This window comes from Polypterus senegalus, chromosome 1 (assembly GCF_016835505.1).
Source record: "Polypterus senegalus isolate Bchr_013 chromosome 1, ASM1683550v1, whole genome shotgun sequence".
Lineage (NCBI taxonomy): Eukaryota > Metazoa > Chordata > Cladistia > Polypteriformes > Polypteridae > Polypterus > Polypterus senegalus.
In genome coordinates, this window is record NC_053154.1 from 102946092 (window position 1) to 102966884 (window position 20793).

Consider the following 20793-nt stretch of genomic DNA (forward strand, 5'->3'; position numbering starts at 1 on the left):
GAGACCTCGATAGCGTCGGTGTGTTGTACGCCTTGTTTTTGTTCCGAAAGGTCTAGAAGGACACAGAAGTAAGAATAACAACACATTCTTTCCCCCATAGCCAAACCTGTCAAAGTCAGCATACGAGTCTTCAGAGTCCAGCAGCGCGCACCCGTACCTGCCCGGCGCGCCCCTGTCAACTTTCAACCAGCGCGCCCCCGAGCTCGCCGAGAAGTCCGGTCGGCGCGTTCGCATTCCTTTTCTTTCCAGACAGCTCAGCGTCTCGACGGTTAAACTTCGCTAATTGGATGAATGCAAGGAGCGGATCCGGAGGTCACATTCGCAGGATACGCGCTTCCGCAGGTGCCTCAGAGATTCCGGCAGCTCCGAGCGAAGACAAGAGTACAAGGAGAAAGAAAGAGGAGAGCGAGCAACAAGGTGAGGGTGGAGGAGGGAAGAGGCCGAGCGAAATCCAAGCCCCTTTTTGTGTGCGCGTCGCAGCGGACCATTCTTTTCGCGGCGTGAACCTTAACGGCGACGCGCAACAGGCGTGAGCCACCGATCCAAAGTGGATTAAAGGAACTTTATGGCGGGGGTGGGGTCCCCTTGAGTGGATGAACCGAGGGGGCTTCAGCATTAGTCTGTAAGGAAATAGCCTCTCACAATTTTTAAGGGCTCGGAAGGTACTTTTAGAACAGAAGTTCTTTCACATATGTCGAAGGAGCCGAATCTCCTCAACCAACATTAATCTGGACAAGGGGTGTTTATGAGGGAGGCCAGTGTAGTCGGCAAGTGACAGGTGGCTGTTTACAGAGCTCCTCACAGAAATGGTTTAGTTAGTAGGTGATCTGCTCACTGTACACCAGTCTGGACTACTGGAACACCACTGAAGGAAACAAGAAGGAAGAGAGGAGTGTTGCAGTGATTCGTCACAAAAGGTAATTTAGGCTGGGTACATGAGGCCAGCCACATTTTGTCCATCGTGGCACTGAAGGAAGTGTATGAGAAACTGGACGGTGATTTTAGAGGTGATGGGCTAGACACAGTTGGGCTTTCACTATGTAGCAAGATATGTGGAGGATTTTCGGATAGTTAGGAGGTGTGTTGCCCCTCTGTTCCTCGTCCTTGTCTCTTGTATCCTGTTTTCTTATTCAGATGCAGATTCTGGATCGTCTGCTTACTTGATCCTTACATCCTTGTTGTTGGGCCGCCAAGAAGCTCGCTGTTGAACAAGAGCCTATTGTTGCCATCCCCACGCTGGGAATGTGGCGTGCGCCACAGGCTTTCATGAGCTCTGCATGTGGTGGCAACAGACGAACAGAGAGCTTTTTGAGACATTGGGTGGTGGTGGTGATGATGGCAGGGGGGGCGGGGGGTGCTTGTTGGCAGCTTGAGAAGGAAAGGGAGGGGTGTGAAGGTGCCTGTGACCTATTCCAGAATCCCACATTCCCCTTGATGATGGCATTTTTTAGGTCCTCAGGTGCAGCAAGGTGATTGGAGAAGCTGGAGCTGACTTGGGTCAGCAGGCCCGACTTAATCGGGGGGAGAGGGAAAGTGCAGAGATGTTTAAGGGCAGTTAAGTTGGATGACTCTAAATTGTCCCACTTCAAGTGAATATGTGTAAACATGGCCACTGATAGACTGGTGTTGTGTGCTGCTGCCGCTAGGAGAGGCGAAAGGTTTAGAAAATGGATGGGTGGAAAAGGAAGTGCAATAAAATTCTACCGTATGCTGACGATACACAGGTTTATATTCCCGTCTGCAACTCTGCAATAAATCAACTGCACAACTGTCTTTCTGAACTAAGATCCTGGATGGCTAATAATTTTCTTGATCTGAATCAAAATAAAACGGAGGTGCTTATAGTGGGTCCATCAGCTAAAGCCCAAATTGGTCTTGGACTTCTCGGCTCTTACTGTCTTTTGCAAACGTCAAGTCCGCAATCTTGGTGTTATCTTTGACAGTAACCTCTCTTTTGAGAAACAGATTAATTCTGTAGTAAATAATTGCTTTTTCCAGCTTCGTCTATTAGATAAGATCAAGCCTTTCTTATCTTATAGGCATCTTGAGAAAGCTACTCATGCTTTTATCTTTTCTCGCCTTGATTACTTCAACTCGCTGTATTCTGAGATTAGCAAATCCCTGATACACAGGTTACAGTTGGTCCAGAATGCTGCCACTCGCTTTCTGGTTGAGGCAAGAAAGTATGACTCTGTTTCTCCTATTTTAGCTTCTTTACACTTGCTGCCTGTCAATTTTCAAATTGATTTTAAAATCTTACTGCTAGTTTTTAAATCTTTACATGGGCTTGCTCCTGCCTGTTTATCCAAATTCTGTGTTTTAAACCAGCCATCTAGAGTGCTTAGATCTTCTGGTCAGTTGTGTCTTCTTGTCCCTCGTACCAAGTATAAAATTAAGGGGGACAGACAGAACTTTTGCAGCTGCTGCGCCTCGCCTGTGGAACTTTTTACCTCATCATATAAAGGAGTCGTCTTCGATTGAACTGTTCAAAACAAGATTAAAGACTCATTTCTATTCACTTGCATTCCGTGACCTTCAGTAAAACTGAATTGTGATTATATAACATTACTTCTATTCATTATGTATTTTATTTATGTTCATTTATTTTATTTCTATCTTTGTTTTTTATGTTAATTGTATGTTTTTCCTTCTTTTATTGTAAAGCACTTTGGCCACAGCATTTCTATGTTGTTTTAAATGTGCTATATGAATCAAGTTGACAAGTATGCTAAAGCCAGGTGCAGCCGGTCAGAATTGGTGAAAATAAAGGATTGCTGATCAAGAATGAAAACCATGCCTTTAAAATGCAGTGAGATATATTTAATCTCACAGTATGTGTGTAATTGTTGACATTAAAATAACCAAAGATGTTAGAGTGAACGTTCCCAACATTGAGCACTGGAAGATTAGGCCTTGGTGGGGAAGAGGAGATCTCAGGTATTGCATTTGTCAGAATGGAACAAATATTGTCATCTTGTGATGCACTAGCCTTTTGGGGTAAGTATTGCACAGCTTTGTGGGTAACCAGAAAGGTTGTATAATGATTGGCAGCTGAATGTAGGGGACCAGTTTGGTGGTTTTGTAATAATGTCGACATTTGGTATTTCACATCTCTGGACAAATTTAGGCATTGGACCAGTTGTAGTGTATGTCTTAATGCTGCTGATGAGATTATCAGCAGTAATCAAAATAAGAGTCACCAAAGGCAAGAAAAAATAACTTTTTTACGTCCACAAAATATTGATATGACTGCATACTTCTCATGTTTCTACATTTTCTTTATATCAAAATGAAGATGCCATTTAAGATAGCTGCATTGGCTATTTCCAGTCAGTTCACTTCTTGCTTCAAGTACAGTTATTCTGGCTGCTGTTGCTACACATTAAAATCTGCAAATGGCAGATGTGAAAGGGAGGATCTGCGACTCATCTGCGCTGTTGAAGTCCGCTCTGGAAGGTAAAGTGACACGGTGTCGTTAAAAACATCTTGACATAAAAGGTTTGTCTGCATTTGCCAGGCTGGAGGGGCATGGTGCCACTTTCTTCTTCACTGAATATTTTGTACTAAGGTTGACATTGTAAGAGGTACACATTATCCATCCATCATCCAATCTGCTATATCCTTACTACAGGGTCACGGGGGTCTGCTGGAGCCAATCCCAGCCAACACAGGGCGCAAGGCAGGAACAAACCCTGGGCAGGGCGCCAGCCCACCGCAGGGCACACACACACACACACACACCCACCTACACATCAAGCTCACACTAGGGACAATTTAGGATCGCCAATCCACCTAACCTGCATGTCTTTGGACTGTGGGAGGAAACCCATGCAGACGGGGAGAACATGCAAACTCCATGCAGAGAGGACCCGGGAAGTGAACCCAGGTCTCCTAAGTGCGAAGCAGCAGCGCTACCACTGCGCCACCGTGCTGCCCGGTAGACATTATTTTGTGTTAATAGGGTTTTATCTAGGAATTGAGACTTGCTTTGAAAATTGGGGAAATCTTTAAAGAAGACATGCTCTTCCAGTATGAAGATCGCAGGATAATATGCCACACTGAGCAGTGTGATCTGGGTTCAGCTATGGACTTGGCTGTCCAGCATGCTTTGCAGTGAGCTGTAAAATTTGGAAGGTCAGGACAGATCTGCTTATATTTGTGTACATTAGTGCATGTAGGTTGTGTGTTGTGCTTATGGATGTTAGACGGGAGTGCCTGTCATTGACGCTGGTAATCTCTTTGCAGGCCAGTAGCTGAACTCCAGCGGACATCACTTTTACGGCCTTTTGGGTAAGTTCTGTTGTTTGTATTATTTTCTGCATTTAAATGAGTTCCTAGTTATCCTTGGACCTGGTCGTCTTTGTGCTGCTGCCTCTTTGCTCCTCATCTTCACTTGGGATATTTATCTGAGAGGGAGCTTCATCGCTCAGTTACACTTGCACTAGCCTTCATTACAAGCAGCTATCAAAAGAAGCACAGATGCACAAGGTATCTGACCATAAGGGAGAGAAAAATCAGAGGTGCTGCTGAGTGTTGTGATCACAGGGTTTTGATTTTTTTTTTTTAATATTTACATTTTTACAGTTTGAACGAAATGGGTATGTTTCTTTTGCTACACAGCAAAGTGCACCAAACAAACTTCCACAAACAATCAATAAAGGTCAAAATACACAAAGTGGTTGAAATATTCAGCTGATGTGTCTCTTGGGATCCTTAAGTGCAGGAGGCAGTAACTCATTGAGTATAAGGAGGCTGAACGTGTCACATACATTATTTCATTATATTCTTATGTTTATTTGTTGTGGTGTTTGTTGTACAATATTGACGTGTTGAACATGCAAGTAACTAGCATACCAGGTAGAAAATTCTCTGTCTATCCCTCTACCTCCTGCCAACCCTCCTGATACCAGTAAACCCCCGATTCTGTAAAGAATCAGAAATCCAAGAATGGCAATCACTTTCTGTTCTCTCTTTGGGAACCCATCTTTGGAGGGATGAAAAATCATGGAGGGTGGGAGCGTCCTGGGTAAGTTTTCATTTAATTAAATAAATGTATTTGTAATAAAATTTAACCAATTTATTAAAACTAAAATTGAAATTTAATTGTTATATCATTTAAGTCCAAAATGTCTTTGAGTTGCTGCACTCATAAGTAAAAAAAAAAAATATCGGAGAGCAAAGGTTTAAATGAAGTAAATTGTAAACAAAAAATTCATAAAATAGTAAATTCAAAATAATCAAAAATTTCCTCATAAACAACATTTTTGGTAAAGATGGTTTACTGTCCTTGAATCAGCTCTGCCTGGTAGGGAGGAGTTAAAACCTTCACTTTTAACGTCACACGAACGCCGGACTCTTGAAAAGGCAACATAAAGTTGTCCATGTCCAAATACAGGCTCGGATAGGTAAATCCCTACAGGTTTTATTGTGTTGTTTGGGCGCCACCTACTGACTCTGGAAAGCCTCTGGGTTTGACTCTGGGGCACTGAGGTGCTGTGCACGTGCGCTTTCGGCTCCACCTAATTCCCTGATGGTGACGGCGGCCGATTCACGTGCTGAAATGACCATGGCAGCGGATCCCGGCTTGGAGCTACATTACTAAACGAAGGTTGTATGTGCGGTGGTGTGCGCGTTTGCGTTCGGGCGGCGGTTGTATTGTGCACTGCTTGCTTCTGGCATCCGTGCATATATACAACCTTCGTTTAGTAATATAGATTATGCTGGGACAGGAATATGGCATACTGTCCTTTTACGTGTTATGTGCTAAAGATGTTTTAAGGGTAAATCTGTTTTTATAGATGCTGACTTTGGAGTAGACCTAGAGATTGGGTATTGTCTTGTAATGTAGACAGCGGTGCAAGTGAATATTTCCTATCAAAGAAAAGCTCACAGTGTCGAGTCCATTTAATTGTGGAGGTAGCAAAAGCATCAAGTTATCCACTTGTCATTTTACCAGTTTAGAGTTGACAGGGACCTGGGGCCCATGCCATTGACATTGGGTGTAAGGCAGGATTTATCCATGGATCAGATGTTTATCCATTTTGGGCCTAGCCAATTTAGCATCATCATTTAACCTAATATGCATGTAATTGGGATGCGGGAGGAAAACTGGATATGTGGAAAAAGTACAAACTTGACACCGTCCACTCTGAGTCCAGCATTTAAATCCAAGACTCGGCAGCACTATCCTCTGCCCTGTGAACAGGGCACTGACTGAAAGTTGTTTAGAAAATGAAAACCGTGCAGTCAATGTGGACTGTTGGATTTCTTTTTTTTCTACCCTTGTGGTACTTCGCTATACAGGTTTGGGCACAAGCTGTCTTGCAATTGATAGAGATGAAGTTGGCAGGGAGAGGACTTCTTTAGTATTCAGTATAATAAGCAGCAGTGCTGACCAGTAATAATAAGCCAAGCCAACTAATTTGAATGTGTTGGTCAAACCTTCAGAATTTTGTTGTAACAGCAGATTCACTTGTGCTTGCTGCTGTAACAGAACTATCATTAAGGTTGTGTCAGCGTTGTTGCTAAAGGTCAAGTTAGACACTTTTTAGAAACATTTTGTAGCCCTTTTTGTAAAGTCGGGTACTTTTTTTTTTGTAATTTGTTAAATATTTAAAAAAAGGTAGTTTATTTCCTGCATGGAATTGCCTGTTGTATAGCTTGATATTATCCGTGTTTCTGTACTGCTTTGCGTTTTCTAATCTGCTTTATCCCCCCTTTGCCAACTTCATTGCTTCTTTTATAACAGGTATTAAAGTTTATTCATCCCTAGAGCCTGTTCATGTCACTTTTGCAAAGATTAAAATAAAGTACGGTAAAAGAGGAAAAAAAAAAGGAAATGTGAAACCTAAGTACACACAGAAAAAGTCTCCTAAACCAAATGTGCACATTAGTAAATGTAACAGCAGGGACAGCCTGCCATGTTATCAGTTGACAAATGAAGGCTGGCTGCCTCTCTCTCTGTTTGCTCTGGGTCAGTGCACTAGTACTTTACTCTAGGGGAAGGTAAATATTTGGGTGGCAACTTAGGGATTCTGAATTAGGACACTGAATGCTCCACCTCCCTTCTCTCTTTTTCTCGCACGCGTTTTTTACTCACCTGCTGTCTGTCCTCTCCGCCACATTTTATTCTTAGATTCACTGGAAGCCGTCACAATTCTGTGCTGCAAAGACGGCCCCGGGATGTCACCTGCCGGGGAAACTGGGGATAGAGGCAGGGATGAAAGTTTTTGGGAGGTAAGTAAACAGACGGCTGTGTGTGACCAGTGTCTCCTTGAAATGGTTAAACAAATCTACACTTCCTCTTATTGTGTGGAAGAAATAAGTGCCTTTTTCAAAGTGTAGCATTAGTTTTCAGTTAAATATATAGATTTTTCTTGAGTTTTTTAATCTTTGCTGGTATTTTCATGATTGTGAGTGCTGTGGACATTTTTATGCTTGTTGCTTTCCTGTTTAGATTAAACGCCACAGTCCTAACATTTGCAGTGAAATGTTTGCAGAGACTAAAAGTAAATAGGCAGATTCCACAACACTTCCAGGAAAATAACAGGCATAGTTTACCTGGGACATGACAACACTGGTCTTAATAGTGCAGTCAGAGTCATCTATCTTATTATGCGCTCAAAACCTTGTTAACTGATTAAATATAAATCAATTAAAATGAGAACATGTTTATAAAGATGGGGGGAACAGATGATAGATAGAACAGGCCTACTTTGTTTGCTAGTGACACAAATTCCTTTATAGTAGTTCCCACCTTATTTTTGACGCTTGCACTACTATTTTTTCCATGCCGAAGTGATTGAAAGAATTCTCACAAGTGCCAAAATATCTGTCACCACTGGTCAAAGGCTTAAAAATAAGTAAAACTTGTTCTTTTCTTTGCTTCCTCAGCCAGGGAATTATAAAAGCACCGTGAAGAGAACAGATGATGGGTACAGACTGTGCAATGAGTTGGTTGCCTGCTTCCAAGAACGTGCCAGAATTGAAAAGAAGTATGCTCAACAGCTAAGTGAATGGTCTAATAAATGGCGGACTGCCATAGGAAAAGGTGAGCAATACACCTATTTTGTTATGTTCAGAGAGGGTTTGTCCCCTCTGTGGCCTTATGTCATGTTTAACAGAAGTGAGTCCAATACCTTTTTTTTTTTTTTTTTAAATCATCTTCTGCTTTTTCTCAGGGCCACAGTATGGCACACTGGAGAAGGCTTGGCATGCCTTCATGAATGCTGCTGACCATTTGAGTGACATCCATATGAAACTCAAAAACAACCTGTTGTTGGAAGATACAGAGAAGGTGCGGAACTGGCAGAAGGAAACCTACCATAAGCAGCTCATTGGTGGGTTCAGAGAGACAAAGGAATTTGAAGATGGATTCCGTAAGGCTCAAAAACCATGGATCAGACGGCTAAAAGAAGTGAGTACGAGTATCAAATGGCATGCAGAATTAGAGCCAGTTGCAGGTTTTGGTGTAAATTCTAAACCAAACTCTAGATGGTTTCCTTTTGAAATGTTACTTGCAAAGTTTTAAAATTCCCTTTACTTATTGGGGAAAACCAAAAACCCAGTTACACTTGATTTTGGTTTGAGTTTCACTAAAGAGCTGGCTCACAGAGCTCTTTTTTTCTATTTGCTGATTTTTTTAAAAATTTTTTTTAAGGAAACTATTCACTTACCTGTCTGCGGAACAGTAAAAATGTGCTGTTTTCTGGAAGGAGATGTATGATAAATCCTTGTGTGTTTCCTTAGGCAGTGGTGAATAGCCTTTAAAAAAAAAAGTAATGTAATCTTGTTTTCTTGTAGGTTGAGTTGGCCAAAAAAAGTTATAATCAGGCCCGTAAAGAAGAGCATTCATCAACAACCAGAGAGGCTCATGCTAGGTCAGATCCTTCCATTTCCCAGGAGCAAGTATCCAAACTGCAGGATCGAGCTGAGAAGTGCAAGGAGGAGTCTGAGAAGGTGATTTTAAGTGGATAATACTCTTGGTGTGAATACTGAACCAGACTTTCTCATTTAATAGTACAGATGAAATGCCTTATTGTGCATTTCCTTTGTTTTAGTGATACTAGTTTTCTGTTTGCCACTTTGTTTGGCTTGACATTTTGTATTGCTGGTGAAGCATTCTTCTGTTTTATCCTTGCATGAAATACATCCCCTCTTAAACATTTTGCAGAATAAGGAGCGTTACGTGAAGTCCCTTGATGAATTAAACAGGTACAACCCACGTTACATAGAGGATATGGAGCAGGTGTTTGAGAATGCACAAGAGGCTGAGAAGCGTCGACTTAGGTTCTTTAAAGAAGTCTTTCTGGACATCCACAGCCATCTAGACCTCTCCAGTAAAGACAAGTAACTATCCTCAATCTTTCTGCAAATGAATTTTAAATATACTAGTTCAGCAGTGATGTGATATGTGGTAGTCAACATAAGGGAGGAATACAAAAAGGGCTGGGAGTCCTTGTCATAAGTGCATCTATCTATATTCTCCATAGTGCTTCTGCTTGGCACTTGTTTATTCCAATAAGAACAGGACCTGCTCCCACTTTGCTGTGTGCTCTTTGGGCATGCCAGGTGGTTCCTTCCTGTTTATATTAGTCACTCCATTTGTACAAATACATCTTTACTTTTGTTGTTTCTAGTTTTCGTGTCGTGTTTCGTGATCTTTATCAGAGCATCTTGACAGCAAGTGATCAGGAAGACCTGAAGTGGTGGAGGAACACCCATGGGCCTGGGATGAATATGAATTGGCCACAATTTGAGGTAATAGTTACTTTAATAATATTAGATAAGGTGAAACTTTTTTTATACATCTTTGTATGTTAAAATGGGAATATTTGTCATTGGAATGTATGTGATAAGACTTACTGAAAAGTTTTTATTAACTTTGAAGCTCATAACACCTACTGGACTGAGCCCATAAATCAGCTTGACAAAACATCTGATAAACTGTCTGGTACAATGAGTATTTCTAAATGGGATTTTAACATTGTTTCCAAGCCTGCTGAAGTTGGTGGCTTCCTTGATGCCCAGTGTGCCACCTGAAATAAAACCATTGTTTTTCACCAGTGGATGGAGTGGTGTGCTGTGGTGGTAATAAGCATAGGTGAATTGAGAGGGGTGAGTTGAACCCAACTGGTGGAACACAGTGTCTATCAATTTCTAAAAATTAACTGCCAGTAAAATATGAAATAAATAATCAGTAAATAGGATGATAGAAGGTGCTGTACTAGTAGATATGAGGAAATATGTCAATAAATTGCAGATGCACAAACTACAGAAAGGATGAAAGTGTTTAGTGGGAAACGTAAAGAGATATTAATATATAATATGAGCAAACGTAAAGTACTGTACAATGGAGTCCAAGTTATCAAGGAAACTACAGTTGTAGTTATTAAGTGAGAAGCATGTTGAAATAACTAAAAACAAAATAATATAAAAAAAATTATTAAAAATAAAAATTGTAGACTGGAGATTTTTTTTATATACAATAATAATAATCAAAAATCAAGTGAAAGGTAAATCAGTATGACAAAGACCAGATATAGACATGGCCCAAAGAATGACAACACTTATAGGTATTTAATAAACTTAGATGGAAATGCTTAAACAAAAATTTATATATAAAAATTTAATATATATAGTGATAATGCTGAATGGAGAAATAAAGACAATAAAGAGGCAATAATAAAAAAATGTAATATAGGTATATAACATAAATAAGGAAAAAACACAGAGCACAAGTGTGAATACTGGCGATTATATTAATGAGTATATAGGAATTACAATGGCAATTATAGTAGTGGAAAATACACATCAATATAACAGTCCATCGGAGCTGGAGAAAACGGTCCTTGTAAAGAGGCTGATGTGTTATGGAAATACAAATTTGTTCTTGTAATGTAGCAATATATTGAGTACAATAAAAATTGATTATATAAAGAAAAAAGTGAGAATAGAAATTGCACGTGTGTATTGTTAGGTGTACATCTACTTAAAAACATGGCAGACTGCCACAAGTGGAGGACCTTCCTTAATAAGGTATGTCATTACTGAAAAAAGTGGCAGGATAATTTTAATCTGACAGTAGCAATGGATGAGAAAGGATATGGGTGCACCAAATAGCAAGAAAGGAGGCTGAAACCGTATACATTTGTCTATTATATCAAGTGGGATATGTAACTGGACTGCAACTAAATAATGAATAATAAAGAATGAATTACAGTTATCACTTGTGGCGTTTAGGGGGTAGCTGGACCAGCTTGAATAAATAAATTCACAAATAAGTTTTGTGCCCGTGGTTATACGGTGTTCTAAATTTATTGCACTAAATAAGATGCAAAAAGTTGTGAGAAATGTACAGTAATCCTCTGTGAACAGCCTCCTGAAAGTTAGGTAAAGTTTTGTCCTACCGTGATGCTGATGTAAATGAAGATTTGTAGAGGTTGGAAGTGCTACCCAGACAAAGATGTTTTCTAACCCAGATGAAATCACACGGAGAAGTTGGCACAGAAAAGAACTTCAATTCAGAGAAAACTTGAATTGAATGAGCGTAATTTTAGTCCAGTTGTGCAGTGAAGCATTGAAACAAAAAGAAACCCTTTTAAAAGTTTAAGTAGTGCTGTTACAGCGTCCTCTGCGGTTTTCTGCAGTAGGTCGTGAAACTTGTGAAAGAATTTCGATGTAATTATCGATCACAAACCCACAGATATGCAGATCTTTAAATCTTCAACCATTGGCAAAACAGTCAGTTCCCAGAGAAAATGCTGCACTTGACCATTGCTATATCTGAATTTATTTTAAAATTGCAAACTGTATTGCTGTGTTTTTGTTGAAGTCATTTTAAAGTACCTGCCAGGATCCACCGTGCTAATTCTTTTCATAATTTTAAAAACTTCAATTCTTCCACCTCTTAATTCCTGTTTGGTACCAATTGAAGTGTCTTAGTAGCACTGAACGCAGTCACCAAGACCTTGCACTTCAGTGCACTTGTTACCTCGTATTTTGCACAGAAGTGAGTATTGTGTAAATAATAACATTTAAAGCAAACACTTCCCAAAGTGCAAGAAATATTTGAGTACAGGCTTTTCTTCTTCATGTACCCGATCAAAAAAAAACTGAAGGCATGCTTGCCCTGTGTGAACGTGTTTCACAGTGCTTTGTACACGTGGCAGTAATAACCCTATAAACCCACAATTATATCTGTGGTTACAGTAATAGAAAATAAGGGTTGCCTTTTAAAGCATGATGTGCATTTCTACTCTACAAGTGTACCTGAAAGGTCATCTTCCTTGTAGGAATGGTCACTTGAAGCAAGCCAAATGATCAGCCGGAAGGAGAGGAACAGCAGGGCTGAGGATGTTGTAACCTTGACCAATATTGTGTCTGCGGCAGAAACTCCACCTACATTTAACAGGTGAGTTCATTGTAGTGACTTAAAATGAAATTAATATTATTCTGCAAATATTCCTTCTTATTTCAATTATTGTGGCTGTCTCATTAAGATCAGGAGAATAGATAACTGTTGTGTTGTTTTTCCAGAAACTTAAGGAGTGGGATGCTTTTTTGTAAAGTGTAAGCTGATAAATGTATAGAATACAGCTGTATGCAAAACACTATCAGTAATACTTGACAAAATATTTGGAGTAGATGTACTACATTTTTAAAATGGGACGAGGGAAAATTGGTCCTATATGATGGATTTCTTTTGGCTTCTCATCTGAACGTACTTTTAACCAACAGGACTCAACAAGCTTGTGCTGTTGGCTTATCTAACAGCTTCACAGATGCTCAGGAGATTACGTTAGTAAAATCCTCATCTCTGTTATTTGCCACTATGGAAATGGGGGTGTAGGTCTCTCGACCCTGCATGCAAAGCGGTTCACGCGCGTTCACATTCGCCAGTAAGGTGTCTGCCAGTGTTGTTACTAATGTCACACTTATTGCTTGTTTGGCACTATTTTCTATTATATGTCCCCAACACCACTGAGGGTTTTACACCTTAGACTGTCACAGTAGTTGCATCCTTTGTTAGGATCTTAGTGCAGTACTCTTCTTCATAATGATTGTTTTATATTTTTGATGCAGTTTTTTTTTTATATTATCCTCTCTCCTGATGTTGCTAGAAGTGTAAGAGAATACTCTTCAGACTGGTCTGATGAAGAAAGCCCAAAGAAGTACATCAACACAAATGGCTTGCATGGAGAGGAAGATAAAAAAGATGAGGAAAAGGAAGAGGTTGAACAGAGAGTGAAAGCACTATATGATTACACAGGGCAGGAAGCAGATGAGCTCAGCTTTAAAGCAGGTATGCATCTCACTGAAACCCTTGTAGGTGAATACTTCTGGGTCATGAAGGCAACTTGTTTAATGTCTCTTCATTCTTTTTAGATTACCTTTTATTTGGGATTATAGACTGAAACCTTTTTATTTAAAAAATGTAATACAGAAACTTCAAGGGGAGGGGCATGTATGTCCAGACTGTTATAAAATCAATTTAAAAAAAAAATGAATGAATAGATTTGACATCCTTGAATCAGTAAATGGTGCAAGTGACCTTTGTTTGATTTATAGCCTGTTCTGATAGGGAAATGTTTTCCTATTCTGCCCTCTCATAACTGTTATGCTTAGTCAGGCAGTGAGAGGAGCACAGAAGGATTGCACCCTTTAGGTCACTCCATACATTTTTGGCAGCGTTCAGTCCAGACTTCTGACAGTGCCATTTAAGGAGTTGAGCGTTCTTATTTTAGGTACGGCCTTATATTTATTAACATAATTGTGCTGACAATGTAGATATTAATAAACCTAGATGTAAATGCTTAAACGAAAATAAATATATATACAGTGTGTGTGTGTGTGTATATATATATATATATATATATATATATATATATATATATATATATATATATATATATATATATATATATACATACATACATACACACACCCAGGGTGGTCCAGATCTAATTCTGCAGATCCAGATCGTCTAGATGACTTTGATTTATGCAGGGACATTTCCAGTTCACACACTTCTCGATGGTCTGGGATATTTCGGGTGATTTTCTATGTAATAAACTTAATAAGTTATAGTGTAATGAAAATTGCATAAGTAGATCTGAACCACAATATATAATATAAACTGCTCAAAAAAATTAAAGGAACACTTTGAAAACACATCAGATCTCAATGGGAAAAAGAAATCCTCCTGGATATCTATACTGATATAGACTGGGTAATGTGTTAGGAACGAAAGGATGCCACATTGTTTGATGGAAATGAAAATGATCAACCTACAGAGCCCTGAATTTAAAGACACCCCAAAAATCAGAGTGAAAAAATTATGTGGCAGGCTAGTCCATTTTGCTAAAATTTAATTGCAGCAACTCAAAATTGTACGCAGCACTTTGTATGGCCCCTGTGTTCTTGTATACATGCCTGACAACATCGGTGCATGCTTCTAATGAGATGACAGATGGTGTTGTGGGGGATCTCCTCCCAGATCTGGACCAGGGCATCACTGAGCTCCTGGACAGTCTGAGGCGCAACCTGGTGGCATTGGATGGACCAAAACATAATGTCCCAGAGGTGTTCTATTGGATTTAGGTCAGGAAAGTGTGGTGGCCAGTCAATGGTATCAATTCCTTCATCCTCCAGGAACTGCCTGCATACTCTCACCACATGAGGCCAGGAATTGTCGTGCACCAGGAGCCACTGTACCAGCATAGGGTCTGACAATGGGTCCAAGGATTTCATCCTGATACCTAATGGCAGCCAAGGTGCCTTTGTCAAGCCTGTAGCGGTCTGTGTGACCCTCCATGGATATGCCTCCCCAGACAATCAATAACCCACCACCAAACTGCTCATGCTGAATGATGTTACAGGCAGCATAATGTTCTCCATGGCTTTTCCAGACCCTTTCACTTCTGTCACGTGCTCAGGGTGAACCTGCTCTCATCTGTAAAAAGCACAGGGCACCAGTGGTGCATCTGCCAATTCTGGTATTCTATGGCGAATGCCAATCGAGCTGCATGCTGCTGGGCAGTGAGCTCAGGGCCCATTAGAGGACATGGGGCCCTTGGGTCACCCTCATGAAGTCTTTCTGGTTGTTTGGTCAGAGACATTCACACCAGTGGCCTGCTGGAGGTCATTTTGTAGGGCTCTGGCAGTGCTCATCCTGTTCCTCCTTGCCCAAAGGAGCAGATATTGGTCCTGCTGATGGGTTATGGACCTTCTATGGCCCTCTCCAGCTCTCCTAGAGTAACTGCTTGTCTCCTAGAATCTCCTCCATGCCCTTGAGACTGTGCAGGGAGACACAACAAACCTTCTGGCAATGACACGTATTGATGTGCCATCCTGGAGAAGTTGGACTACCTGTGCAACCTCTGTAGGGTCCAGGTATCGCCTCATGCTACCAGTAGTGACACTGACTGTAGCCAAATGCAAAACTAGTGAAGAAACAGTCAGAAAAGATGAGGAGGGAAAAATGTCAGTGGCCTCCACCTGTTAAACCATTCCTGTTTTGGGGGTCATCTCATTTTTGACCCTCTAGTGCATCTGTTGTTAATTTCATTAACACCACAGCAGCTGAAACTGATTAACAACCCCTCTGCTACTTAACTGACCAGATTAATATCCCATAAGTTTCATTGACTTTATGCTATACTCTGATTAAAAAGTGTTCCTTTAATTCTTTTGAGCAGTGTGTGTATATATATATATATATATATATATACTGATAATGCTCAACTCAAAGTAGACAATAAAGAGGCAATAATAATAAAACAAAAAGTAGTATATGAAATAGGTCGATAAATTACAGATGTACAAACTACAGAAAGGATGAAAGTGTTAAGAGGGAAACATTAAAAGATACTAATATATAATTGGAGCAAAAGGTTAAGTACAAAGGAGTCCAAGCAATCCAGGAAACTACAGTTATAGTAATTAAGTGAGAAGCATGTTGAGATAACTAAAAACAAAATAATATAAAAAATAAAAATTTTAGACTCAAGATGTTTTATATACAATAATAATAATCAAAAATCAAGTAAGATGTATATCAGTATGACAATGACCAAATATAGACATGGCCAAAAGAATAACAACAATTGAACAATTACAGAAATTAATAAACTTAGATGTAAATGTTTAAACAGAGATAAATATATAGTGATAATGCTCAAAGTAGAAATGAAGACAATAAAGAATAAACAGCGATAAAAAAAAAATAAAAAAAATGAATATAGGTATATAACATAAATAAGGAAAAACAAAGAGCACAAGTGTGAGTAAAAGGAAAGTATCCTTCACAATTTGCATGGGAAAGAAAAAAAATGAAAAGGCATACCTTGGAGTGATGCAGTTCCAAAAATAAAAGGGAAATAAAAATATAAATCACATGAGCTTATGATGCAGGGCTCCATATGGTGGTTCTGTTTCTGTCTTGACCAGAAAAGAGTTTGCCAAAAGCAGAATTCTGCCTCCTCCATGCTTTACAGAGTGTACGGTGCTCCCTGATCGGTGTGCCATGTTTATTCAATAAATTTCCCAATTCTGCTCCACTTCTGTCTTCAGAAATCTCTGACTTTTGTTATGCATAGTCAGATGTGGGCCCTTTTAAGTGAAGACTTTTAAAGGTTGAGTGTTGTAGTTCTTATTATGAGTGGCATCCATTTACTAGTCTTTCAAATAAAATTGCCTTTGATATTCTTGTGGTTTCTTTGCTTAGATAGATAGATAGACAGATACTTTTTTAATCCCAAAGGGAAATTCACATACTCCAGCAGCAGCATACTGATAAAAAAAACAATATTAGAGTGATAAAAATGCAGGTAAAACGGACAATAACTTTGTATAATGTTAACGTTTACCCCCCTGGGTGGAATTGAAGAGTTGCATAGTGTGGTGGAGGAACGATCTTCTCAGTCTGTCAGTGGAGCAGGACAGTGGACAGCAGTCTGTCGCTGAAGCTGCTCCTCTGTCTGGAGATGATACTGCTTCAGATAACTGACGAGATCTACACAATGTCTCTGCATTTCCATACGCCTTACGGTTCTTAGATAATGGATATGTGAGACCTGTACAGTCTTTTCTCTTCAATAAATCTTTCGTTCTCCACAATTTCATCAAGAAAGCCTTTTAAAAGCCTTGGTTTAAAATCTGCTTTGAGAGGAACTACACAGCAGCCCTACTACAAATTCTGATTTTATTCAAGCCTGCTAATTATTATCTAATTGAAGGTATTGGGGGGGGCAAAGCCTGTTCTAGCAGCAGCAGCAGGCATAAGAGAGACCCCAGCACAAGACTAATATCAGTCTTTTAGCAAACTCTGAATATATTCGACTCCGTAAGCAGGTGGAGGCCAGTTTGCCTACTGTGTGATAAGAAATGCACATAAATTACAGTTCATATTAATGGTGCATGTTTACCTGGGCCATTTAATAATTTACTTTCAGAATTTTTAGCCAATTTTATTTCCCATTTTTGTTTCTGTGTTGCAAAGCCCAATACAGGATAAAAATCTCTTTATCTTAAGACTTGAAAGTAAAAATTAAAATATGTACATAATAACTATGCATTTTTATAGCCTCACAGGAGGATGGAGTGTAGGCAGATGGGATATCTACCAAAATGAAAACTGTCCTTTTCAGAAGATGTTTGAGCAGTATTCCACTTTGTAACAATACTTCTTCTTATGTTAAAGGAGAAGAGTTAATGAAGATTGGAGAGGAGGACGAACAGGGCTGGTGCAAAGGTCGTCTCTTGAGTGGACAAGTTGGACTTTATCCTGCTAATTATGTAGAGGTCATAGCGTTGTGACCACACAGTGCTTGAAAAGTTGTTGCAGAGGCCATCCCTTGTTAATGAAGGCAACAGGGAAAAAGAAGCATGGTGCCTTCTAGGAGACTTGTACAGCCTCTCAGACTCTAAACTTGCCAGGCCTGGGGTGTGTCATTTTTGCTAAGCAGCTGAGGCTTCAGGTCATTCTCGATTCACTGGGGTTATTTTAATACATTGGTGTAAATATTAAAAAGGTTCTGAGGCAGTGAGGATGAAATGTTTTTTTAAGTTCTTGTGTTTCAAGTCTGCACTGTTTACCTATGGCACCTCCTCACAGCACTTGGGGAATTCAACCCTTTTTCAATGTTTGTCTTAAGTTTCATTTAATAAAACTAACTGGTATTAAAATTCTCCACTGTGCTCTGTAGATATCAATCCCCCTGAAGTATACTGATCTCCAAACAAAATGCGAGCATGTGTTCAAGAGTGTGAGTTGTTTAAATACTTGTGAACATCTGTCTGTTTGCCAAGAGCAGATCCTTATCTATGGTAGTGTTTTATTATTATTATGGTAGTATGGTACCCCTTATCTAGGGGTGTGTGTCTGTCTGTCCGTCTGTCTGTCTGTACCGTATCTTACATGATCGGTCAGACATTTGAACTGCAGTATTTATTAGTTGGCTAACACACACTGTAACTATGCATGTCAAGGGTTTCCCAGTAGAAAATGGTTTAAATGCAGTTACCAGAAAGGCATTCCAACAGTACAACTTTTGCAAGAAGAAAATTCCACTCTCAAAGTGTCTTTGTTTCAATGATTTTAGCGAAATTTAAAACAAACTCTTCATACAAAATAAGGACAAAAGTTGATATTACAAGCCAGAAAAGAAAAAACGTCTTGTTTATGATATTCAGCTTGAGACTCAAGTATCTGGGTTAAATTTCTTAAGGTTTCTATGTTATCTCATTCACTGCATATATGTACATACGGTCAGAAAACTATATGCCCTTAATGCCTGTCTGACACCAGGGGCCTCATGCATAACGCTGTGCATAGAATTAACACTATTAACATGGCGTACGGACAAAAGCGGAAATCCAGATGCAGAAGTCTGTGCGAAAGCCAACTTACATGTTCTTCCGCTCCATAAATCCCGGTCAGTGTGAAAAGTGACGCACGTGCACACGCCTGCTGCCCCACCCCGACTCCTCCCAGAATTACGCCTCTTTGAATATGCAAATCAGTATAAATAGCTCTTAAGCTCAGTATTCTGTGAAAAGGCAATGGCAAAAGCACGGGGGGAAATGGAAGAATTTCAGCAAGTACCAAGTAGAGGAAAGGAAAAACTTACTATTTGTTGGTTTAAACAGTGGTATAAACAACAAACGGAAGTTGATTGAGTGACATAGAGTGTTGGAGAAACTGGAAAGCTCAAGTTCACAAAGTCGTACACTGCCCGAAATAAAAAAGAAGTTGTCAGATACCAAAGTTGCCGTGAAAAGGCGAGTCGTAGCCCACCATCTGAGTGTCATATGAAAGTTTATTAGGGTACAGAGATAAAAAAAATAGGCACACAGTGGGGAAAAAAACACGAAATGTCAACTTTAATTTCTAAATTTCCACTTTAATCACGTAGTTTATTATGTCATTAAAGTAGAACATCATAAACTTCATCTTAAAATCATTTAATTTACTAGTTTCTCAAATCCCATTGTAACTAAAGTAGCACGTTAACTGCTTTGTTTTGTTTTTGATCTTCTATGTGCTCTGTGTGTGTGAATCACTACATGCTTCCGGGCTTCCTCCGACAGGACACAAAATCCATTACATTTGTGATATTACAGCTCTCTGAATAATTAAAATACTGAGATGTATACTTGATATCATTTTTATGATGATAGGGAGTTAAAACATGTTAATAAACATGGAAACACGGTGGCACAGTGATTGTCCTTGTCTCATGCAAGATGCTTGCTGCGCCATGTGCGACCTTCGATGAAATACTTTATTACAGGAGTACTGTCTCATTTAAACATGCTAACCCCCAATTCCTGTCCTTACTTTTCTTTGTCCAAATACCCAATCGCCACACAATCAGCTCTGTAATAGACGTTAAGCCATCTGTAAGCTTAGAATGCCGATTCTTCAAAACTTTTAAGGAACATTGAAATATCTTCATAGTACATGTTTAATTATTTCATCCATCTATCCTTCCAGTGTCGTGCCAGCACCAGCAAGAATACAGCGCGAGGCAGGAACAATCTGTGAATGGTGTTCCAGCTCCTCGCTAGCGCTGCAGCACCGTGTCCTCACATGTTTAATTATTAACAATACAATATAGATTATTTAAATAAAGTTAAAGTTTTATCTGAATAATATAATAAACATATTTTGCTGCATTTCATCTTAAAAATGATATCGTCATAATATGTAAATACGCGCTTTATAAAGTGGTTCAGGTTGTGCAATATTTTAACTGTATCGCAAGTTTACAGTGAGGTAATTGTACTTCTACGTACAAAGCCTGCTACAAGGAGCACTTGATTGACTGATTGAGTGCATTTATAGTCCTTGGGATGAAACTGTTTCTGAACCGCGATGTCCCTACAGGAAAGGCTCTGAAGCGTTTGCCGTATGAGAGCAGTTCAATAGACAGCATTCCTGAGGCAGCGTGTGTGTTGATGCTGTATACCGATAATTCTCTTTCTGATCAGCTGCTGTAGAACTGTGATTCCCCACTCAGATACAGTGACATAAATACTCTGAGTGGTGCAGTGAGAGTAATATATGTAATATATAATATGTGGCAAACCCTAACAGAAGCAGCTGAAAGAAGAAGAATGTGCAGTGAGAGTAACAACGCTAAAGCAGTTATGGTATTTAGAATAGTCTGACCATTCTGTGGACCATTATATTGTTACTGGTTAATTACAATCAGATGCATTAAACTAATAAATATGTGGTTAATTTCAGTGTATTTATAAAGCTGCATCAGGGATGTGGATCTAAAAAAG

The 20793-nt window shown here is 39.5% G+C and overlaps 1 protein-coding gene across 4 annotated transcripts; it reads left to right on the forward strand.

Annotated features, from left to right (window-relative positions):
• Positions 1 to 18189, forward strand: pacsin3 (protein kinase C and casein kinase substrate in neurons 3). 4 transcript variants are annotated; one of them, XM_039754913.1, is made up of 12 exons: positions 1 to 417; positions 4246 to 4290; positions 7136 to 7236; positions 7894 to 8050; positions 8181 to 8416; positions 8803 to 8958; positions 9173 to 9348; positions 9639 to 9759; positions 12294 to 12412; positions 12739 to 12798; positions 13122 to 13303; positions 17702 to 18189. In XM_039754913.1, the coding sequence occupies exons 3-12, from the start codon at positions 7183 to 7185 to the stop codon at positions 17815 to 17817; spliced, it is 1377 nt and encodes a 458-aa protein (XP_039610847.1). In that variant the 5' UTR covers positions 1 to 417; positions 4246 to 4290; positions 7136 to 7182; the 3' UTR covers positions 17818 to 18189. The 4 variants fall into 4 exon arrangements, with proteins under 4 accessions (XP_039610847.1, XP_039610850.1, XP_039610848.1 ...); XM_039754914.1 differs by lacking the exon at positions 1 to 417 and adding an exon at positions 443 to 917; XM_039754916.1 differs by lacking the exon at positions 12739 to 12798 and having other exon boundaries at positions 4 to 417.
• Positions 18190 to 20793: the final 2604 nt, after the last annotated feature.

Coding starts and splice junctions, on each gene's coding strand:
- pacsin3 (XM_039754913.1), top strand. CDS start 7,183: ATGTCACCTGCCGGGGAAACTGGGGATAGAGGCAGGGATGAAAGTTTT. Junction 12,799..13,121: donor ACAGATGCTCAGGAGATTAC/GTTAGTAAAATC, acceptor TGATGTTGCTAG/AAGTGTAAGAGAATACTCTT. Junction 13,304..17,701: donor TGAGCTCAGCTTTAAAGCAG/GTATGCATCTCA, acceptor CTTATGTTAAAG/GAGAAGAGTTAATGAAGATT.